A 22,714-nucleotide genomic window follows, 5' to 3' on the forward strand; every position below is an offset into this window, starting at 1 on the left:
GTCCCTGCCCATGCAGTGGGGTTGGAACCAGATGATCCCTTCCAACCCAATCCATACTATGATTCTGTGATAATTTGCTTCAATATTTCCTATCCCCACATCTTAAGATCCATAATTTATACGTGGATACACACAAATATACAGTATACACACCCATATAAATGTACATATATACACACATATATATATACACACACATTTGCATATGTTTTTCTGCACTGCAAATTTTGGATGCTTCTTCTGTTTTGAAAACATCAGCTGCCATTTGTCATCTCAAATTCTAAACCTCCATACTCATGTTGCTCTTTAAGGGTTAGATGATGTAAGACTACAATATTTTAGTATGAGGAGTAGAAAACATGTGATTCATATGGCTGTTTCCCAGCACAGAGCAAATTCAGCATGAATACTTTTCCAAAGAGCTAATTTCTCACTCAAAAATCCTCTAACAGAAAACACACTAAGCTGCAAGTTATTCACAACAGTTGAGGAGGCTGTTAACAGCTTTATGCTGGAATTTAGGGGAAAATACTGAGCTCTGATAATTTCAGTAATTTCAATATGTTTTACCACAAACAGTCAATAGCTACTTAGGTCTAAGCTGAAATGCCTGGAGTAATGGAGATAGAGAGGATGTAAGCTGCCCAAAATCTTCAACTCATAACTGAAAATAAGTACACTACAACCTCTCCTTATCTTTGCAATGATTTTTAAAAGTATGAGAGGGATTCAAGTAGTGCTGCAGTAGAACAAATATATTTAATACACTTTTATTTTCTGTTTTCTCTTGAAATAAAGCATGCATATATGAACACTGAAAGTTAAAACAGCATTCACTGATTATTCTCACATTCTTGATACTTAAGATTTTAGTATACACAATGATTTATTTTTCTAGGACTGCTAAATACAGCAGTGAGATAATGTATTAATCAGCAATTTTATTTTTGCTAGAATAAAATACCAGCCCTAAAAATCACAATATGGATGATACAAACCCAGTTATTTTTACATATGAGAAAGTGAAGCTAGAATTAAATGCTAATTATAGGTATATAGTTTCAATATGATTTAATCACGGAATTTGTAAAAATCTTCTGGCCTTCACAATTGTATATTTACTTCAGAACTATATTTTTGAGAAAATTTGAAATTTGATGCTTGAAAACCTTCAACTGAAAACCAAGTTCAGTAGCTGATACAAAGCATCAGCTGCTAAATTTGAGGAATCTCATAAACCAAAAAGCCATAAACAAAATGTTAGAGAACAATTTTCCCTGTTTCACACCACCCCCTTTCTGAAAAAGAAACCATAATCAGCATGGACTGGGAGATGTGCTTAAGTGTGTCAGAATGTGCAAGGCAATTTATTACAAAGGTTTTTACAAACAGAGCAAGCAGGTAGATTTGAGGGAGTCTGTAAAGGTATATATTTATATATTATATAAATATATATTATATATATAATATTATATATTATATATATAATATTATATATTTTATATATATTTCTGAGTATACTTTCTTTTCTGAGTATACTTTATTTTCTCATTACTGACAGCTTTGAAAACATCTCCAAACCACGATAGTACATAAAATAAAACTCTGTGATAAAATTCACTCTAAGTTTCTTACCTCTCCATTTTCCACTACAGCCATGGAGCACATCTGTCCACAAGCTATATTAACTACTATTTTATTTTGTAGGCAGCTGGTAACTCTTCGAGGAATTGGCTGATTAGCTGTTGAACCAGATCCAACTTGTCCAGAGTTATTATAACCCCATGTGTATACCTGTTGTAAGAGAATTGTCATAAAAGGAGGTACTGTAACATAGAGTTCAAAGCATATATTCAAGAGACAAAGAAGTTAAGCATATAAATAATTACATTTTGAATTCAAGTGGGTGCTTTCTCTTACAGATCTAGGCAGATACACAGGTTTCCAATTTAACTATTTCTATAAAATATGCTACTTATAAAATTTATATATTTCATTATTTTCCATGCGAAGATAAGAGGCAACATGACAGTTGCATTAGTGCTGAAGGAATTAATTGTTTGCTTTCCAGAACGAAAGTAGTCTGCCTAATTAGACACAATTGGCACCTCAAAGTAAATGACAAAAAACTTTTACTTTGGTGAGTAGGACTCCTTACATGAGTGTCATTTATATTAATGTCAGCTGTAACACCATTATGCATTTACAATAAAGTATAGCATAGGAAGGAATTGGCTGCCCTCTCTGACAAAATTAAAAATTCTTATTATTAGCAGATGTAACACAAAAATCACTACTCTCTCCAACTGCCTGAAAGGAGGGGGTAGCCAGGGGGGGGTTGGTCTCTTTTCCCAGGCAACTCTCAGCAAGACAAGAGGGCACGGTCTTAAGTTCATAGAATCATAGAATCATAGAATTGGCTGGGTTGGAAGGGACCTCAGAGATCATCGAGTCCAACCCTTGAACCACCGTTGCGGTTGCTAGACCATGGCACTGAGTGCCACATCCAGTCTCTTCTTAAATATCTCCAGGGACGGAGAATCCACCACTTCAGTGGGCAGCCCATTCCAATGACGGATCACTCTTTCCGTAAAGAAATTCTTTCTAATATCTAACCTAAACTTCCCCTGGCACAACTTAAGTCCACGCCCTCTTGTCTTGTTGAAAGTCGTTTGGTAAAAGAGCCCAACCCCCACCTGGCTACACCCTCCTTTCAGGTAGTTGTAGAGAGCGATGAGGTCTCCCCTGAGCCGCCTCTTCTTTAGGCTGAAGTTGTGCCAGGGGAGGTTTAGGTTGGATATTAGAAAGAAATTCTTTACGGAGAGGGTGATCAGACATTGGAATGGGCTGCCCAGGGAAGTAGTGGATTCTCCATCCCTGGAGATATTTAAAAAGAGACTGGATGTGGCACTCAGTGCCATGGGCTGGTAACTGCAGCGGTAGTGGATCAAGGGTTGGACTTGATGATCTCTGAGGTCCCTTCCAACCCAGTCGATTCTATGATTCTATGATTCTATGATAACTATTCTGCATGCACTTCGAAGCAGCCAGATCCTAACAGAATTCTCATTTTTATAAAACAGTTGTGCTGCAGGAGCACTGTGAGGCCAGCAAGAAGTAAGGTCTAATGCTCTAGGTGCAGAATGTTTTCTTGTTTCTCACGTTTGTAACTTCATTAAGAGATTTACTCCAAGTATTCTCACCTCTCCATCAGATGTTAACACCATAGAATGATGAGAACCACAGGCAACTTCAATGACTTTCTTGTTCACCAAGTTAGTAGAGACTTGACAGGGAATGAAACCGTGATTTGTTGTACCATTGCCCAACTGACTATAAGCATTATGACCCCATGTATACACTTCTCCTTCTATAAAAAAAAAAAACATAAAAAGCTGCTTTACAATCTCTATATTTCCAATAAATCCACAATATAAAATTACAAACTGAAAAGTCACATTCATTAACAGTATATTCAAGTATATACATATATACATTTATATACCCTTTGGGGCTCTTAAGGCCATGGACATACCAATGCTGCCTTCTTCTCATAGTGTTGACCACAAATCCAAGAACATAGTACCAATGCAATCTTAATAAAGACAGTCATACAGCTAGAAGCAATATAGAAGAGAAAAGGATGAAATGGCAGTCAGGAGTCTCCATTTCAATGTCTTTGTTACTGAAAATCAATCAAAATTGCTTGCCTGTGAATTTCCCTCTTTGGGAAATTCAAATAAAAAGCTTTCATTCCTTTCCAATATACATGAAGATACTTGTAAGAAAAACTTATTATTACTTATTAATAAACACAACTATTATTTAATTATTATTTAAACACACTGTATTTGGAGAAACTTGCTGGTAAAATTAAGAATGCAAGGAAAGTATGATTGGCTAGAACAATGGTCCACCTGGGGCAAAATTCTTTCTCCAGCTGGCAATAGAAAAAAGCTGCTGTGTTAGAGAAACATGAGCCTGGTCCCTTTTTGGCAGTTCCCAAGCACTTTCAATCACTGGAGTACAGATATTACCAGGTACTCCTGATTCTATTCAATGTATATATATTGGCCCATTACCCATGAAGGTAACACCTTTTCACACTCAGTCTCTTTCATCTGTTTTAAATCAAATGTTCCCTTAGTTATAGTAGTGCAGGACTTGAAGAATAGATGTCCTACACTGCTCTTGTCTATCATCATCATCATCATCATCATCATCATAATATTCTAAACCTTAAAGACACCATTATTGCAAAGGCTGACAAATAACTCCATCAGACTTTTAAAGAGATCACTGAACTCCTTATCCTTAAGAAAGGTGCTCTCAGAACTAAAAAGGCAAAGTGTGCTACACTAGATCAATATTTTTCTACAAGAGGAAGATAAACCTAGTGACTTTATTCTGTCTAAAGCAAACGACCCTCTCTTCATTTCACCAACATGAGATTACAAATTTCAGTAAACAGGTCAAACAGCCACACAGAGACATATAATGCAAACTGGAAATCACAGTAATAAACACAAGAATTGTGAAGTACACATCTGCTGTCTGAAAGGTAGGTTAAAAGAGGATGTGCTGAATGCCAGTTATTCGTGCAAATGGAGTTATGAGTAAAAATCATCAAAGATCAGCTCTGGACCTGTGCTTTTGTAATACTTCAGTTCATCAACTGGGTAAGGAGAATGAGCATTAAAGTGAGATCTGCCAGCAACAAAGCTCAGGAGAATACAGACACAAACATAAAAAGCATCCAGAAGGGTCTACCCTCAAGACTGAAGAATGGTGGAATGCAATTTAATATAAAAACAGTCCCACATTTACAACACAGTTCCCCTCACCTAACTTTAGACAGCTAATCTAGACTAGCCAAAGATTTCTTATTAATGTAGAGAGACAAATGTTAACATCATCAGTCAAACTTTAACAGACCCTTACTGGAAACACAGTATTAGTAATTTGTCTTCAAGAATCATGTATTAATCAACAACAGAAGGGCCACTAGCATGATATGGAAAATGGAGTGTTAATGAGACAACAGAAAAGTAAAGTTTGAGAGTCAATACAACTGGTCTTTTAAAGCACATTCAAAAGTAGGTACAGGAGGGAAAGGATGCATTTCAGCTGAAGAACAATGCTGGCACAAGAACATATGGCCATAACATAAGCACTAATACATTTCAAAAGCAATTAGAAGTTCCAAAGTTAAGCACAAGGTTAAAAAAAATAATTTCCAAAAATAGTAGCACATTCCAACGAGAGATTGAGATTTTTTTGAGACAAGTCATGTTCACCAGTGAAAATATGTTTGATTCGATAGCCCAGAATGTCTATACCAATTCTTTCTTGTAAGGTCACAGCACAGACCTTTCACACCTGCTGGATTAATAAAAGTGGACTATCTGAAAATGTAGATCATACTTTACCTTCTGTAGCAAGAACAACATGAGGGCCACTTCCATAACTCAGGCAGGCAATCTTTTTGCCACACAGAGAATCTAACCTCCTTGGTTCAATGGTGCTCTGCATGTCACCAGTTCCTAAACACCCACTGCAGTTCATGCCAAGCACAAAAACCTGTTTCAAAAGAATCATAAATTAGGTTGGAATAGAAGACCTCCTCCAAAGGTCAGCCAGTCCAAACCCCTGCTCAACACAGGTCTAAATAGACCAGTTGACCAAGGCCATGTCCATATGAGTCTTGAGCAGTCCCCAAGGTGTTCAAGATCTCACAACCCTCCAGGATATAACCACTCATGGTAATTTTTTTCCTAATACTGAATCAAAATTTTCCATCTTCCAGCTTGTATCCATTGCCTCTCATGCAGCCACCCTGCACCTTCAAGAAATGCCTAACTCCATCTTCTCTTTATCCTGACTGCAGTAGTAAGACATTTATTTGAATTGAAAACATTTTAGTAGCCATCAAAATTATCAGTCATTTTTATATGCAATTTTTCTAGGTATACTATCATAGTACTGGCTTCCAGAATAACTCAATACATAAATGACTAAAGAGGTCATGTTCATACCCACTCTTGGACAATTACCTCATCATTTTCAGTAGCATAGAGCACTTCATTACCAGCACTGCCAAATACACAGGCTTGACGAATTAACTTGAGCTCTTCTTGGGAACAGAGAGAAAAAATTGGCCATTTCCCAACATCTAACATCTTCAGGGCTGACAATAATGTTGCCTCCAGGACCTGACATTATTAAAAAAAAAAATAAATCAAGTACCTAGACAGAAAGAAACATCCAGATCTTTGCACAGTGAAGAGGAAAAATTCAGAGAAGCACCATAACCTCCTTTTTCAACTACAGACTGGTATTTTAATTATAGAACAATACTTGCAGATAAGCCATTAAAATAAACAAATAAAATATGCCATGATCCAGAAAGAAAGAATCTACATGCATTGAGAAAAGTGCCCTATAAGAAGTTCAGTGGTAAGACTGTATTTTCATAGTATCTATACAATATGACTCTGAGCTTATATTGTTCAATGTACAGGAGTTCTAGGACAAAATGTTAAGTGTATATTCAAAATTTGAAAATAATTTGTGTCTTTTCCTCTGGTGCTAAAATTATTGTTAGAAGGAGAAACCATAAAAAAATCTGCCCAAGAATACACTTACCTTGGAAAAAATATACACATTTGTGTTTCAACAATTGTTGAATCTTTGAGAACTTCCTAAGAATATTTGCATTTTCTGTAAGTAGACATATAATAAAAGAAAAAATTGAATTGAACATAACTTTTTCTACCTCCAACTGAAAAAAAGATATGAATATATTTTAGTTTGGAATTGTCAGTCGTAAGGATATTTCTTTTTTCATTAGTATCACTTACTATGAAAAAATGTACACAGAAACGCAGATAACATTTGAAACTGTAGAAATAAACTCTTTATCTTTAAATAGCATTTAATGACATATTTCTTTATAATATGCTTCTCAGAAAGGGAAAGGAAGGCTTGTCACCTTCATAGAAGCTATGAGTTTGATCACACTAGTTCTTTCCCAATTCCCTCACACCAAGTAGATGAACAATTTCAGCCAAATTTGCAAGTGAAAGGGAAGTTAAGATTCTGCTGACACAACCCATTTGGCAGTAGGCAGCTGGACAATCAGACATTTTTGTTATGAAATAACACAGCAAGCAAGCATATCCAAGCTAGTCCTAGCAAATCCTCTATGACACTGTCCCGGTTTGGGCCAGGATAGAGCTTATTTTCTGTCTTGTAATGTTGCTTTCAGCAAAGTCTCTATAAGTAGCTGTACTTGCTGAAATTAACAGCAAGTTTCTCAGTCAGTGTCTGCTTCTAAGACTGATAATGGTTATAGCTGTGGCAAGAGAATGGTCTGCAGAACCAAGGCCACTGCTCAGTTCTGAGGAACATCTTATGCTCTGGAAAGAGAAAAGGAGTAAAGGGGTCACACCTGCACCCTCCTTTAGTGAGGGGCAGACAAGACAGGTGCCCAAAATTGTCCAAACAGAGCATTCCATCACATATGCATCATACTCCAAATAAATTTGAGGGATCATGAGGGTCAAGCACCTTCCTCTTCACCCTTCCCTTCGCCCCTTCTTTGCCTGTTCCTGTTTCCTTCAGCATCCTGGAAGGATTCTGTCTGTTGTTCTGCCTGCGGTCCTGATCTGTGCCATCCTGAATCTGTGTGTTCCTGCCTCCAGCTCCCAACTGCTGCTGACGCCAGGAGTCCAGCCTGGACTTTCCCAGGGCTGCCCTGCAACCTCACTGGGGATGTGAGCTTTACTGGGGGAAGAGGGAGAAGAATGTGGTACCTTTTTTTTAATATTTGTATACGTTGAATAATTTTTTCCTTTTTTATCATTACTGTTTCATTAAAGCTGTGTAGTTTAGTTTCCAACCCGTAAGTCTCTTTCCCTTATTCTCTCTCTTTTCTTTATCAGGGAGGGGGATTAATAGGGAGCATCTCTCATTCAGGTAATTGCCAGCCCAGTGTTAAACCATGGCAGATTTATGGCACCCAGAGTGGCTTAAACTCATTAGCTCAAGCCCAGATTCAAAATCAGACTAATTTGCCAGAATGGATTGAATTCCAGCTCTGGTGCGAGTATACCCAGCTGGCTCTTTTAAGAGGGAATCAGAATTTTTCCTCTGGAAATTTCAAAGGGTTGGAAATTGAACCAATCATGCCGTACCTCTGGTATTTAGGCTATGCAATACGTTGCTTTGCAGCCAGGATTAGCATTGCTAGGTGGTTTGTCTTTGGTAAGCACTGCTTAAAAACCATAATTGTGGTATGGTCTTTAATACTGATATACAGTGTGGTACATTGTGCAGTGGCATTTCATGCAGAGATAGATGGAAAACTTTGTTTTATTAATTATGACTTCACTAGCATTTTGTTTCTGAATTTCCTGTTGAGTGTTATAATGTTTCTCTTGTACTGGGGAGGAGTGAGATGACTGTCCTAGCTGTGAGGGTGAGCACATCTGTTCTGGGACTGAGAGATACTGCTTGGAAAGCCAGAGCTGCCACTCATAGAGAGAGCCCTGCTTCTTCTGCCTCCACAGCCACTGCTCCACACACACACGCATGGCCACAGCTCTGATACAGCCAGACAGCATTGCCAGAGTATCTGCTGCAGCCACAGCTGCTGCTTCCCCTTCCACAGATGAAGTGAAAAGCTCTGCAGTGAAAGTCAAAGACCAGCAGGTGCCAATTGCTATTGTGATAATGCATCAACAAAGCATCTTCCCAGCTGAGATGCTCTGATCTCCATTTACAAGCTGATCCGGCAACTGGAGAGCCAGGGAGTGATCAAAAGGGAGAGAGCCTGATGGCAAGTGGAGGTTAACAGTGGGCTATTGTGGCCTAAATGAGGTTACACCACCATGAAGTGATGCTGTGACAGACATTCTAGAACTTCAGTATGAACTGGAGTCCAAGGCAGCCAGGTGGTACGCCACTATTGACATTGATAATGCATTTTTTCCTGTTCCTTTAGCACCAGAGTGCAGGCCACAGCTTGCTTTCACCTGGAGGGGCATCCAATACACCTGGAATTGAATGCTTCAGGGGTGGAAACACAGCCCTACCATCTGTCACAGACTGATCCAAGCTACCCTGGAGCTCTAGAACATCTACAGTACATCAGCTACATCATCGTGTAGGGTGACACAGCAACAGAAGTCTTTGAGAAAGGTAAGAAGATGAACCAAATTCTTCTAAAGGCTGGTTTTGCTCTAAGAAGAAGCAAGGTCAAGGGACCTGTGCAGGAGACACAATTTTTGGGATTAAGTGGCAAAATGGGCATTGCCCCATCCCAATGGATGTGGTTAACAAAATAACAGCTATGGCCCCAACAACTACCAAAAAGGAAACTTACTGCTTATCAGGAACTGTTGGTTTCTGGAGGATGAATGTTCCTGGTTACAATCAGATTGTGAAACCTCTCGGTGAGGTTACCCAAAAGAAGACTTTAAAGTGGGGCGCAGAACAACAAGCTGCTTTCAAATATATTAAACAGGAGAATGTGCAGGCAGTGGCCCTTGGACCAATTCAAACAGGGTCAGACATTAAAAATGTGCTCTACACCACAGCTGGGAATGATCCTACATGGAGCCTCTGGCAGAAATGTTCAGGAGACTCCTGAGGTCAACCTCTAGGATTCTGGGGTCAGAACTACAAAGGCTCTGAGGCCAACTACACAGCCACTGAAAAAGTGATACTGGCTGCATATAAAGGAGTTAGAGCTGCTTTGGAAGTGACTGGTACTGAAACACAGCTCCTCCTGGTGCCCTGATTACCTGTACTGGGTTTTATGTACACAGGTAGAACATCTTCTCTTCATCATGCCACTGATGCTACATGGAGTAAATGGATTGCTTTACTCTCACAGAGAGCTGGAACAGGAAAACTCAATCATCCAGTAATTTTAGAAGTAATTATAGACAGGCCAGAAGGCATGTCTTTGGAATGCCACCAGAAAAAGTGGTACAATGGCCTGAAGAAGCCCCACCTTACAACCAACTCCCAGAGAATGAGAAACAATATGCTCTTTGCACTGGTGGATCCTGCCATCTGGTAGGAAGCCACCAAAGACTGAAAGCTGCTGTATGGGACCCTATACCACTAGTTGCAAAAGCAGCTGAAGGAGAAGGTGAATTGAGTCAGTTTGCAGAGGTAAAAGCCATCCAGCTGCCTTTGAACATTGCTGAGCAAGAAAGGCAGCTGAGACTTTCTCTCTATACAGACTCAGATGGCAGCAAATGCCTGAAGGGGGTGGTTAAAGCAGAGGAAGCAAAACAACTGGCAACATAAAGGTAAACCTATCTGGATTGCTCAACTGTGGAAAGACATTGCTGCTTGGTTAGAGAAACTTGATGTAAAAGTACATCATGTAGCTGCCCACAAACCTTTACATCAAACCACTGAGAAACATCAAAACAACCAACAAGAAGATAGTGATGCTCAAGTGTTCCAAATCAATTTGGACTGATTTGGACTGATATGGACTGGGGCCATAAAGGGGAACTACTTTTAGGTAGATGGGCCCATGACACTTCAGGTCACTGAGGCAGGGATGCAACATACTGATGGGCTCGTGACCAGGGGGTGGACTTAACTTTGGACACTATTGCACAGGTTATCCAGGACTATGACATATGCACTGCGATTAAACAAGCTAAAAGGTTGAAACCTTTGTGGTATGAAGGGAGATGGTTAAAACATAGCTACGGGAAGACCTGGCAAATTGACTGCATCACACTGCCTCAAACCTGCCAGGGTAAGTGCTATGTGCTTACAGTGGTGGAAGAAAATACAGGATGGCTGGAAACATATCCTGTGCCTCATGCCACAGACCAGAACACCATCCTGGGCTTAGAGAAGCAAGTCTTGTGGAGACGTGGTACACCAGAAAGAAGTGAGTCAGGCAATGGGACTCATTTCAAAACCAGTGTTACAAGTAACTGGGCTAAAGAACATAGTATCAAGTGGGTATATCATATCCTCTGTCACACACCAGCCTCGGGGAAAAATGAGCAGTACAATGGACTGTTAAAAGCTGCCCTGAAGGTAATGGTTGGTGGAACCTTTAAACACTGGGAAAAGCACTTGGGACAAGCTACCTGGTTAGTTAACACCTGTGGTTCCATCAGTCGAATTGGTCCTGCTCAGTCAGATCTTCTGCATTCAGTAGACGGGGCTGAAGTGCCTGTGGTGAATGAAAGGAATCTGCTGGGGAAAACTGTGTTTTTTCTGCTTTGGGCAAAGGCAAACCCTTTCATGGAGTTGTTTTTCTCAAGAGCCTGGACACACTTGGTGGGTGATGATGAAGGATGAAGTACAATGTGTACTTCAAGGGAATCTAACACTGTGAGAATACCCAATCTTTCCCTGACTGGCTGAATCAGTAGAGCATGGAATCTGGGGGTCATGGATCCAAGCCCCACGTTAATTGCTGTTATGTGAATTGTTGCATAATACTAACAGTGTTCAGTCAGTGTTTTTCAGGACAATGCCATGGTGATGAAACCAGAACTTGGTTCACTGCCTGGTGTCCAGTAACTTCCTTAAAGATGACATCTGTAACCTGTAACCCTGTGGAAATGAACTGTGACAACTGTTCTTGCCTTAAGAATCTGCTGCAACAGACATCTGCAATTGTAGACTAAATTAACTCGATGGGTTTTGGTATAGAGAGACAGTAATAATCTCTGTATAGGTGTATTTAGGGACAAGAGATAGTAGTGACTCAGGCATAACAGAAACGGTATGGAATAGGGGGTGGAGTGTTCTTGTTTGGGACAGGATGGAGCTTATTTTCTGTCTTGTAATGTTGCTTTCAGCAAAGTCTCTATAAGTAGCTGTACTTGCTGAAATTAACAGCAAGTTTCTAAGTCAGTACCTGCTTCTAGGACTGGTAACACTCGATGTTTATACTTGTGGCAAAAGAATTGTCTGCAGAACCAAGGACACTGCTTGGTTCTGAGGAACATCTTATGCTCTGGAAAGAGAAAAGGAGTAAAGGGGTCACACCTGCAACCCTCCAAGACAGGTGCTCAAAATTGTCCAAACAGAGCATTCCATCCCATATGCATCAGAATAAATTTGAGGGTCATGAGGGTCAAGCATCTTCCTCTTCACCCTTCCCTTCACCCCTTCTTTGCCTGTTCCTGTTTGCTTCAGCATCCTGGGAGGATTCTGTCCATTCATCTGCCTGTGCTCCTGATCCATGCCATCCTGAATCTGTGTGTTCCTGCCTCCAGCTCCTGACTGCTGCTGACTCCAGGAGTCCAGCCTGGACTTTCCCAGGGCTGCCCTGCAGCCTCGCTGGGGATGTGAGAGTTACTGAGGGAAGAGGGGGAGGAATGTGGTATTGTTTGTTTTTAAAATATATATATATGTTGAATAATTTTTCCTTTTTTATCATTACTGTTTCATTAAAGCTGTGTAGTTTAGCTTCCAACCCATAAGTCTCTCTCCTTTATTCTCTCTCCTTTCTTTATCAGGGAGAAGACGGGGATTAATAAAGAGCAACTCTCATTTGGTTAATTGCTACCCCAGCATTATACTGACAGACACATAGCAGGCTTTTAGACACAAAGGACGTGAATCCATACGGAATCAGGCTGTATTCATCTGCTATTCACAGAACAATCTGTTTTATTTTAAAAGGCTAATATTTATTCTATGGAGGATTTTAAGTATTTTAAAAATATGGTAATGAATAATGAAAGCACCATAGGCTCATCAACAAAGCTGCATCCCACTTCTGCCCAAGACTGATGAAGCCTGAGGTTCAAGACAGTCAGGGTGTCCTTCAAATGTAGATTTCATTACTGGAAGGACATACTGGTTTCTTTATATGTGGGCTGTAATTCCAAGAGCAGTATGTTGGAATGTATTAAGCTTAAGTAGAAAAGTTTTTTTCTGTAACCTCCTTCCACAAAGCACTCTTTTTTTACCCCATAATGGACAGGTTAAAAAAACATTTCTTTCATTGAAGAAAAAAAAAAAATCAAACACTCTCACAACAAGTACTCAAGGAAACACTTAGGATACTGATTTTGGTTTTGCTATGAAAGTTAATTCTAACAAGTTTATATTGTTGAAACATTAGGCTGCAACACATAACTTTAGAACTTTATACAAAATTAAACCAACCTTGTAAGCCCATGGAGTAACTCAGCCAAATTAATACATTGTTCTTCTAATATATTTTAGAACAACACAACATTTCTTTCACAAATATCATTTTCCTGGCTATAGTTTTGGCTTTCTGTTTATTTGGAAAGCTACTAGCATGTACCATGTTACTGCTAAATGGAACAAAGCTTCTCCCTTTGGAGTAGAACAGTACAGAATTGTCAATAAAAATTCACACTCTGACCTTGGTACTGACTCCTTGGGAAGGAGGAGATTCATCCTCCATATGGATTTGTGCTTGTGTCCCCCTGCAGAGAAAGAACTAAAGTTAAAATTGCTGTATCATGTTGCTGCAGCAGTACTTTATGGAATGATACATGTTTAATATTAAGCCAAAATTATCTGCTTCTGTGTGCTGAGAAAACAGGAAACACAAAGCTCAGGTAATTTTGGTTTTATATTCAAATGTAGAGTGATCAGTTACAGACTCTGCTCTTCTGAATTCTTATCCAAAGAAAGAAATCTTAGCTAAAACATTTTTTTAAAACAAGTAGCAAAATTAAGTAGTAAAATTAATCAGACTATGATGGGAAAGAAAAAAAATTTATTAAATTCAATACTCCAATGTCTTCTTATTGCAGTAAAAATGAATTTAGAAACTTGTTGATGTAATTTTTCATGACATTTCGTTCAGGAAAGACAAAGCTCAGAGCTTTTAATTTCTGGTTTAAGCCTTGAAATATCCCAGTTCCATTCAGGAAACCAATGTTAGGAATACATTTGGATCTTTTTTCAGTTTACTGAGAATTTTTAAAATACTCACTTTGTTTCAGAAAGTATTGCCAGCCCTGTAAATTACTTTCTGTGACAAGCATCATCAAAAGAAATACATTTTCAGATCAGGTGTTTCTTGCATATTTATACACATATATACTTGAAAATAAATAAGCACGGCTCTACTGCCCTTGAATTATTTCTTAACATAAAACTGTTGTGCAACTCCATTTTCAGTAAAACTTTAAAAATGAGCAACCAGCTCTGAGGCTGTGCAAGCTGCTTCTACTCAAGTGGGAAACTTGTACACATCATTTTCTTTGAGGTGTGTAGCGGGAGGAGCCATTCTTGCTCCTGAAGCTCGACGAGCTGCTGGTCTCTTCCAGGACTCCAGCCACCACACAGCGCTTCCAGGGTAGAAGTGTAGCAGGAAGAGCCTTTCTTGCTCCAGAGGCTCGACAAGCTGCTGGCCTCTCCATGCCTCACACCAGAGTGAGCTGAGGTGCCTTCTGTGGGTGTGTGTCCCACCTTTATTGGTCCCCTGGTCTTGCTCATGCCCAATAGGGGCCTGTCCTAATCAGGCACAGGTGGACTCACACCCACTCTTTGGCAACTCAAGGCACCTGGTTGACAATGTCTCTCTACAGAGGTGTATTATTACAGCCACTGCTATAGGTTGTTCACTTTTCACTGAAAATTTGCTATCTGTAAGATTCTGAGTACAAGCAGAGTAACACAACAAACAAAAACTTACAATTTTGCTTTTCTACTTTTCAGAGGCATACCACACTTTAAAAGAAATATCAAATGTAGCTTTATAAAACTACCTAACTTACTAGTAAACATGCCTTCTGTAAGACTTTGTGCCATAACTTAAGCTAAGGACATAGAATATATGAAATTCGTATGATTTCAATATTATAAAGGCTAATGCTTTTTTAAAATATGATTTTATTTACTGAACAAAAATTGGTTTTATTTACTTGTAACAAAATAGCAAACAATTGCTGCAGCTCAATTATACTGAATATTCCCACTGTTCAACTTGTGCTTTAACAAACCCCACAAATCTGCTTAAACATAGGATGGTTTATACAGCTCGTCTGAGACATTAAATGATAAATTCAGCTCATGTGTTAAACTCCAGCTACTTTCTTGTCCGTGTTGACTGAAAGCTTAAGGTTCAAACACACTACCAAGTTTCATCATGGTAAACATCCATTTCTTGAGGAAATATACAAATATTTATATTAAACTTTCACAAGTCTCTTATCTGGAATCCAAGTACAATTTAAGTATCTGGATAGCACACTCTGGCAGTCTGAGTTTAGGTTTTGGAATGTGAAAATTCTAACCACTGTTTTGATCCAACCATTACACCTCTTTAGGTAAGGCACAGATGCTTCCATAGTACAGACAAGACTGAGTTAAGGAACACAAGTGCTGGTTCTGATAGTAAAGTTGTAGCAGCAGTCTAAGACTGTCCCATCCTGAATATTTGAACAGGTTCACTGACTCATTTGCCTGTCAACATTCTTGTAGATTCTCTCAATAGGAACTTGGCAAGCAAACAGAAAATTTCAGAACTCCACTTAGTATTTTCTCCCACTGAATTCTGGCATTCAGATACCCCATCTGCTGAATCCAAGGTCTGTCTGGACCAAGGATTCTAACCACCAGGTTAGGAAAGATCAGGAGGAAAAAGACCCAGAAAAAAGGGATTTGCTAGGAAAGGAATCTAACCTTCTCTGATATTTTTGATTTCTTAGCAGTTTCCTATCAGAACAGTCATTAAATTATGCTAACTTGTCCAAGTGATCTTGCAATAGAGGACAAAACAGTAATATTACCAAGTTATTCCTACTGAACAAACTACATTTTCCTTCTAGGAAGTCATGAGTTTTCTTCCTTCTTCATGTACAAACGATGACATGCCACTACTTTGTCCAGTGCTGATAACAAACTAACAGCACTCAGCATGTCATTCATTCTTGCACTGATGCTGCATTTTTCATTACCAAGAAATTGCAGCCCTTGAGAAATAGGATGGGATTACTGGAAAAACTGTTACCTTCAACTCCAACTAAAGCACAGTTCTCTCATCCCCTTCTTGGTCCTTGACACCAGACGGTGACTTCTCCGCTCCTGAGGAAAGCTCCACTTGCTGCCTACTAATTGCAAGACCAAACCTACAAGCAGTTTAGAGGTTGGACCCAAAACACATGAAATGAAGTACTGACAGCCTGAAAGACTTGACATCCTCAACCTTGTAAGGATGCTACAGAAATTCTAATTTCTTCTACAGAAATTTCTAATTGAAATAATCTGAGACAAGACAGTGTTGCCATCCCAATCACCAGAGACAAATCTTCAGCCAAAAACATCCTCAATACCAAATATCTTTTGGTTTCACCTGCTGGCTCCGGGATGGACCTCCACCACGACTCCACTAAAGTTAAGAGCAGTCCTTCTACAGACAGAAGATCTATCTAATAGAAGATCCTTCTATTTTGTTCAGTCTCTTGGGAACAGCAAGTGATTCCTGTGTCTAAATCTAACCTTTTGCAATTAAATGTAACCTAAATCTAACCTGAGATGCAGAAAAAACCCATTTGTTCACTTTCTAAAAGTGGCTGATCCAAGATTTTCAGAGAATTAACTTCAATGCATGCAGGATGCTGCTCTGGAGACTGGTGCTTGAAATCTATTCACAAAGGCCTTTATTTCAGTAACAGCATCACCCCCAAAAAGAAATTGGTTGCCAAGAATGAAAGCAGTGAAGGACCAGATGCAAACAACACACAAAAGAAAACATGGGCACACAGCAAGCAAAGAAGATAGTGGGAATATTGTTCTGTTTAGCCATGCTCAGCACTATCCTTCAATACAAGTTCAATATTACTGCAAGAAAGAGCAAAGACATTGTGGAAAAATATTTTGAAAGAAATGAGAAGACAAAAGAAAAAACAAAGGGTATGATTTTTCAGCTCTCCAATTGTTTAGAAATAAGTTTTAGGGCCTGGTGTGAAATTTCTGTCCTAAGTGACAAAACTGCTTTGAAAAATCCTATGTAGATTCCAAGGACTGCTCCCTGTCACCTCAAAAAAAAAACCAACAAAAAACCACAAACAAAACAAACAAAAAAAAAAATCCACAAAAAAATAACCTACATTGGGGGCTGGGGCTAATAAGATAATTTGACTAATTCCATTTTCATAAAAATCATCCAGGACTTTAAAACCCCCTATATTCTGGTAAGGCACACCACATACTTAGGCTTCTTTATTTCTCCCATTCATAGTCAAATTATTTTTTCCCTTTAGAACTGCTGTCTATCATCACCATTGGTGTAGAATGGTTTATTGTTTACCAGTGAGAAACAAGAGTGGAAGTGACTGAAAAAATTCATCATCATCCACCAGAGGGAAAAACTTTAAAGAAAAAATAAATTAAAATTCCTTTCTCATTCTACAAGCCCTGCAGTGATCCTGTAAAAATAACTTAAAATCTTTGGCTATCCATCTACTTGACTAAAAAAATTAAGATCTGAATCAAGCAACTAACAACTAATAAGAAAGAGAAACTATATAACAAACTAATGAAAGCCAGGAATGCAAAGATTAGAAAATAGTAATCAGGCTTATACTAAAATTATGCCTCTCATAGACTTACTGAAATAACTAAATGCTAAAAAAGCCTCTTAACAAAATGTCAATTACAAAACGTTTTCACTTCAAAATATTCACACTTCTTTCTACAAGTGCAAAAACACCTTTTGAAGGCAATTTAAGTATTCATGGAAACAATGCAAAAACTACCTTCAGTGTTAAAAAGCATTATAGCATGGTGGAGACATTTTCACAGAATTAGTGGTTTACTTCTGCAGTAAAAAGAAAAAACAACGAGCATCATCTCCAGACCTTGAAGTACATTAAATAATGAAATATTTTGTTAAGTCTTTTGGGAACAGGAAGTGATTCCTGTGTCTAAATCTAACCTTTTGCAATTAAATGTAACCTAAATCTAACCTGAGATGCAGAAAACCCCATTTGTTCACTTTCTAAAAGTGGCTGATCCAAGATTTTCAGAGAATTAACTTCAAAAGCTCTTTCTCTTTGTTCAAGTGTTAGCCAAACTCTAAACACACTTCAATTCCCCTAATCCACACGTACACACAAACAAATATAACTAATGCAATTGTTAGCTCTTGTCCATATTAAATGCTATAAAAATTACCATTTAATTGACGTGTTAGAATTGAAACTTAATTCTCATTCTTCATTTTGACCTTCCAACCTGAGAGTTCAAGGAACCAGCTTTAGGGAAAAAAGTGTTCCAAAGATTTGGGTTTAAAAGAACTTTATTAAAAATACAACCCATATAACAGAGTAAAACAAGGCAATAAATATGTGAAATAAACAGCTATTATATTTTTATAAACCTATATAATCTTAGTACAGAAAATACTAAAGCTTTAAGAATTTAAGAAGCACTAACATGTCACCAAGAAGTTCAGGATACACCATATACAACGTTCACCTTTAATCACTTCGGTACAAGGAAGATCCTTCTAAACTAATTTAGACTAAAAAGATTTAACTTCTAAAATCTATATTCCAGAACATCCTAAGCCTTAATAAGAACCCTAAGCAAGCCCACAAGCATTACCAAACCACAGCTGGCTTTCTTACCTGCATTTCTTGCTTACTTCAGTTTAACACAGTCTTTCTGAACATCAGAGCCAAGGGCTCCTTCCTACAGGTAAGCGATCTACATGGTGGGTCACCATGAGAAGTTTCTTCAAGACCATGTCTAGCAGGGTTTGGCTGTAGCTACACTTGCTTGTAACACTGGGCACCAGCCAGAAGACTCCCCATGGTGGGATAATAGTGCTTTCTTTCCTTGACACAAAATCAGGATTTGCCAGAGGTACATACAACAAACACACATCTGGAGACACACACACACAGAGACTAGGTATTACATAGAGAGAGCTGAGAATACTGGCATTTTAAACTTCTATAGTTACAGGTGCCTGCAGAAAAAGATTTGGTATCTTTCAGAAGAGGGAGTTCTGAAAGAAGAGTTATCTTACTTCCTCCATGAGCAAGTGACCCTGTAACTGTCCATCTGGGTATTTAACAATCTATTTAACCTACTTAACAGGTATTTAACAGATGCTGGGACTGACCAACATTAAGAGATAGGATTAGACTTAACAAAAGTTTCCTAACTGCTAGAAAATAATTAAGAGACAAAATGTTATTCTTTGCAGTGTAAGTTTAAGCATTTAATATTCAATCTACCCACTGCAGTAGTGTCTCCAAACTGCAACAGATCATATGCATCATGATTCCAAGGTTATTTTACATTAACTTTATCACTCAGTGGTCTTAATTCTATTCTTGTTTTTACTTACATGATTAAAGAAGCTATTTACATGATTAAAGAACCCAAATTGCCTATCTGAGAATTACTTTTGTCAATCTTCATTTTAGAACTGCACCTTATCTCCTATACTTTTCTTTGCTTATCCATCCTTTTTCTAGTCTTTATTCCTAAAATCCCTTATGAGATAGGTAAAAAAATTCTTTTCAACAGAGAATTTCTCTTTTTTTTTCTTATATAAATACCAAGTAGATTCTACCTCTGGCATAAAACAGCTTTGTACCTTCTTGCTTCTAGGGCCCTCATTACTCCAGCACAACTAACATCACAAATTCATGGTCTTGATTTTTAAAAGGCTGCCCTTCTAAAACTGAAAATTTCAAACCTATCTGTTTACTCCTCTACTTTATATATATTTAATCAAATAAAAATACAGTCCAATATCACAAGCTAATAGAAAAGGCCAGATTATTTGAGAGAAAAGGACCTACAACAACTACCTAGTCCAAATACCTGACCAATTCAGGGCTTATCAAAAAATCAAAAGCATGCTATTAATGGGACTTTGTCCAAATGCCTCTTAACTACTGACAGGCTTGAGGCACTCACCAGCTCCCTAGGAAGCTTGTGCCAGTGTTTGACCACCCTCTCAGTAAATAAATGTCTCCTCATGTCCAGTCTAAACCACCCCTGGTGCAGCTTTGAACCGTTCTCACATGCCCTGTCACTGGAACTTGGGGGGAAGAGCTCAGCACCTCCCCCTTCACTTCTCCTCCTCAGAAAGCTGCGGAGAGCCATGAGCTTACCCCTCAGCCCCCTTTCCTCCAAATGAGACCAAGTCCTTAGCTGCACCCCAAGGACAAGCCTTCCAGCCCTTTCACCAGCTTTGTTGCCCTCCTCCAGAAACACATTTCCAGACCTTCACACCTTTCTTCAATTGTGGGGCCCAGAACTGCTCATATTACTCAAGATGAGGCCACTTGAGGCCTCAGTGCCAACAATGCCAAATCCAGCAGGATAATCACCTCTTTTGATGGGCTTGTCATGCTATGTTTGATGCACCTTAAGATGTGTTTTGTCCACCTGGCTGCCAGGGCACATGCACTGAGCCTGCTGCAGACCAGCACTTCCAGATCCCTTCCTGCTGGGCTGCTGTCCAGTCACTCCTCTCCCAATTTACAGTAGTGCACAATGTTCCTCCATTTTAGGTGCAGAATATGTCATTTGGACTGGTTACATTTCATTCCATTAATTGTGTTCCAATTCTCCAACGTATGTCACTCTGCAAGGCCTGTTGTCCCTCAGGAGTCAACAACACCTCCCAGTTTGGTACCATCAGCAAACTCAAGGTGCATTCAAGTCTGGCATGCAGATCATTGATAAATATATTGAACAGGACTGGCTCTAGAATTGAAACCCTGAGCTTTTCTGAGAATTTTTCACACTACTTACTGAATGAGTCTAAAGCAATTTGGTGCTTTTTTTTTTTTGGTAAGCTCACCTTACCAAACATCTCACCTTACTAAGCATCTATATGTAGGAACAACTAGATCACTATACACATCCTTCCCAAATGATACTGTTATCTATATCTAAGAAAGAAATCCACCTGTGATGTAATTCCTGGAGGTAAGTGATACATTTACCCAAATCCAACCTTTGTGGCCCAGGGCAGACACCACCACAAGCTCTTAGTATTTGTTTTCCTCAAAGGAATGACACACCAGGCTTTTTTTTTCCACATAATCTCTTTCTATTACTTTATGGTTCATCACAGGGTTCACATCTAGTGTCATTCTGTAACATTAATTTCTCATACCTGGCCAGAATTAACTCTTTCCTGCAGGATTATTATTTCTCCATGTTTCCTTTACCCTATGTCACCTTTTAACATCCATTAGTTCAGCCCAAATGGTGCACAACACAGCAGTCTACAGACCACAATCAGCTTGGAACCTGTAGTAAAATCCTTTTGCTAATTGTTCTCTCTCTTAATGTCCATCACTATTAGAAGTCCCAAGGATACACGTTAACAATCCTCCCATCTCCCGCACATTAACAAACCTTGTCTTCCCCAAATACTCTTTCCCTTCACTCCAAACGCAACTTAGCCACGAAGCTCAGCTCCTCAAGCGCACCGAGAGCTCCACACTCCTCTCTGCACGCTTACGGACGGAGAGCTCTGCATCGCTACACAAACCTGACCCCTGCCCGAAGCCCCAAGCCCCCGCTGCCCGCCATGCACACACCGGGCGCCCGGGAAGGGGCACCGAGGGCAACGCCACATCACACCACAGCGCCCCGGAGCACCCTGCCCACCCCCACTCCCCCCCCTCTGCCCACGCGTGGGGCGGCCACCAGACGGCAGGGGGAAGGAAACCCATCACGCCCAGACCCATCTCCAAGCCCAGAAGCCCGCAGGCCCCCAGCACGGTGGCACCCCAGGGCCACCCTCTCCTCTTCTCCCCGCCCCGCCATCGGGAAACGAAGGAGAGCCCAGCCCAGCCCGCCCCGCCAGTCCCCTCCCCCGCCACGGCCCGCCCGGCAGCTGAGGCTGCGTCGCCTCCGCTCTCCTCCGCGGGGAGGTGCGCAGTGCTCTGCCCGCCGAAGGGGGCCGGGGGTCAGTCAGGGTGGCGGCGATCCCCTTCCCCCGTCGCTTACCGTCCCCGCAAGCGGCGGCTCCTCCTCCCGGCGATGAGACAGGGGGAAGATTCCGCCGCGTTCAGACGCCTCCGCAGCCGCCGAGGGAGGGAGGGAGGGAGCGGGGGAGGGAAGAGGGCTGGCACCTCCCAGGGATCCACCTACTGCAGCAGCTGCAGTGGGGAGAGCCCCGGCATCGGCCCTCCCAGCCCGGCCGGGAGACGGCTGCTAGGAAGGCGGACCCGCTGTGAACCGCCCCGGCTGGAGAGTGGTTTGTGACTGCCCGAGGGTGCGGAGATGGGGCCGAGGAGAGGCCCAGAGAAGCCGGGAGGAGCGGAGGAAAGCCCCTCCGTATCCTCTCTTGCCAAGCGCCGTCGCTTTGGGTGGTGTGGCCGCCTTGGGAAGGCGTGAGGGGCTCGTGGTGAGCAGGGCACTGAGGGAGGTAACACCACCTTCCACCAGCCTCAGGCTGTTCCCTGGGCCGAAATACAACACTACAACACGTGGTGAGAGGCACAGCATCAGGAACGACTGTTCAGCAAATGTCAAACATTGCTGTGCAACATGTTCCAGTGAGCAATCGCTTATTTGTTCCCAAGGGCAACATATGATAGGGATATAAGATCAGAGGGATATAAGTATATTTTTGGTTCTCCTAATATTTATCTCCAAAACTAAATGCCCCCCAAGGGAATAGACTTGAAAAGTTTTCCTGAAAGCAGCAGCTTGGCTGTTTTGCTTGGTTATGTCTCTTACCTTGCGG

At 40.3% G+C, this 22,714-nt stretch overlaps 1 protein-coding gene across 2 annotated transcripts in view; it reads right to left on the minus strand.

Annotated features, from left to right (window-relative positions):
• RCBTB2 (RCC1 and BTB domain containing protein 2) overlaps positions 1 to 22,069 on the minus strand; it is a 43,972-nt gene extending 21,903 nt beyond the window's left edge. Inside the window, exons 1-8 of one of the 2 annotated variants that reach the window (XM_030465895.1) lie at positions 21,973 to 22,069; positions 13,394 to 13,457; positions 11,130 to 11,215; positions 6,646 to 6,720; positions 6,054 to 6,212; positions 5,430 to 5,580; positions 3,204 to 3,370; positions 1,636 to 1,794 (exon numbers count right to left, since the gene is read on the minus strand). In XM_030465895.1, coding sequence (XP_030321755.1) covers positions 1,636 to 1,794; positions 3,204 to 3,370; positions 5,430 to 5,580; positions 6,054 to 6,179 — 603 coding nt within the window. In that variant the 5' untranslated portion in view covers positions 6,180 to 6,212; positions 6,646 to 6,720; positions 11,130 to 11,215; positions 13,394 to 13,457; positions 21,973 to 22,069. The remainder of the gene's footprint in view (positions 1 to 1,635; positions 1,795 to 3,203; positions 3,371 to 5,429; positions 5,581 to 6,053; positions 6,213 to 6,645; positions 6,721 to 11,129; positions 11,216 to 13,393; positions 13,458 to 21,972) is intronic. The other variant, XM_030465886.1, reaches the window with a different exon arrangement.
• Positions 22,070 to 22,714: the final 645 nt, after the last annotated feature.

The sequence above is a fragment of the Calypte anna genome, chromosome 1 (assembly GCF_003957555.1).
Source record: "Calypte anna isolate BGI_N300 chromosome 1, bCalAnn1_v1.p, whole genome shotgun sequence".
Lineage (NCBI taxonomy): Eukaryota > Metazoa > Chordata > Aves > Apodiformes > Trochilidae > Calypte > Calypte anna.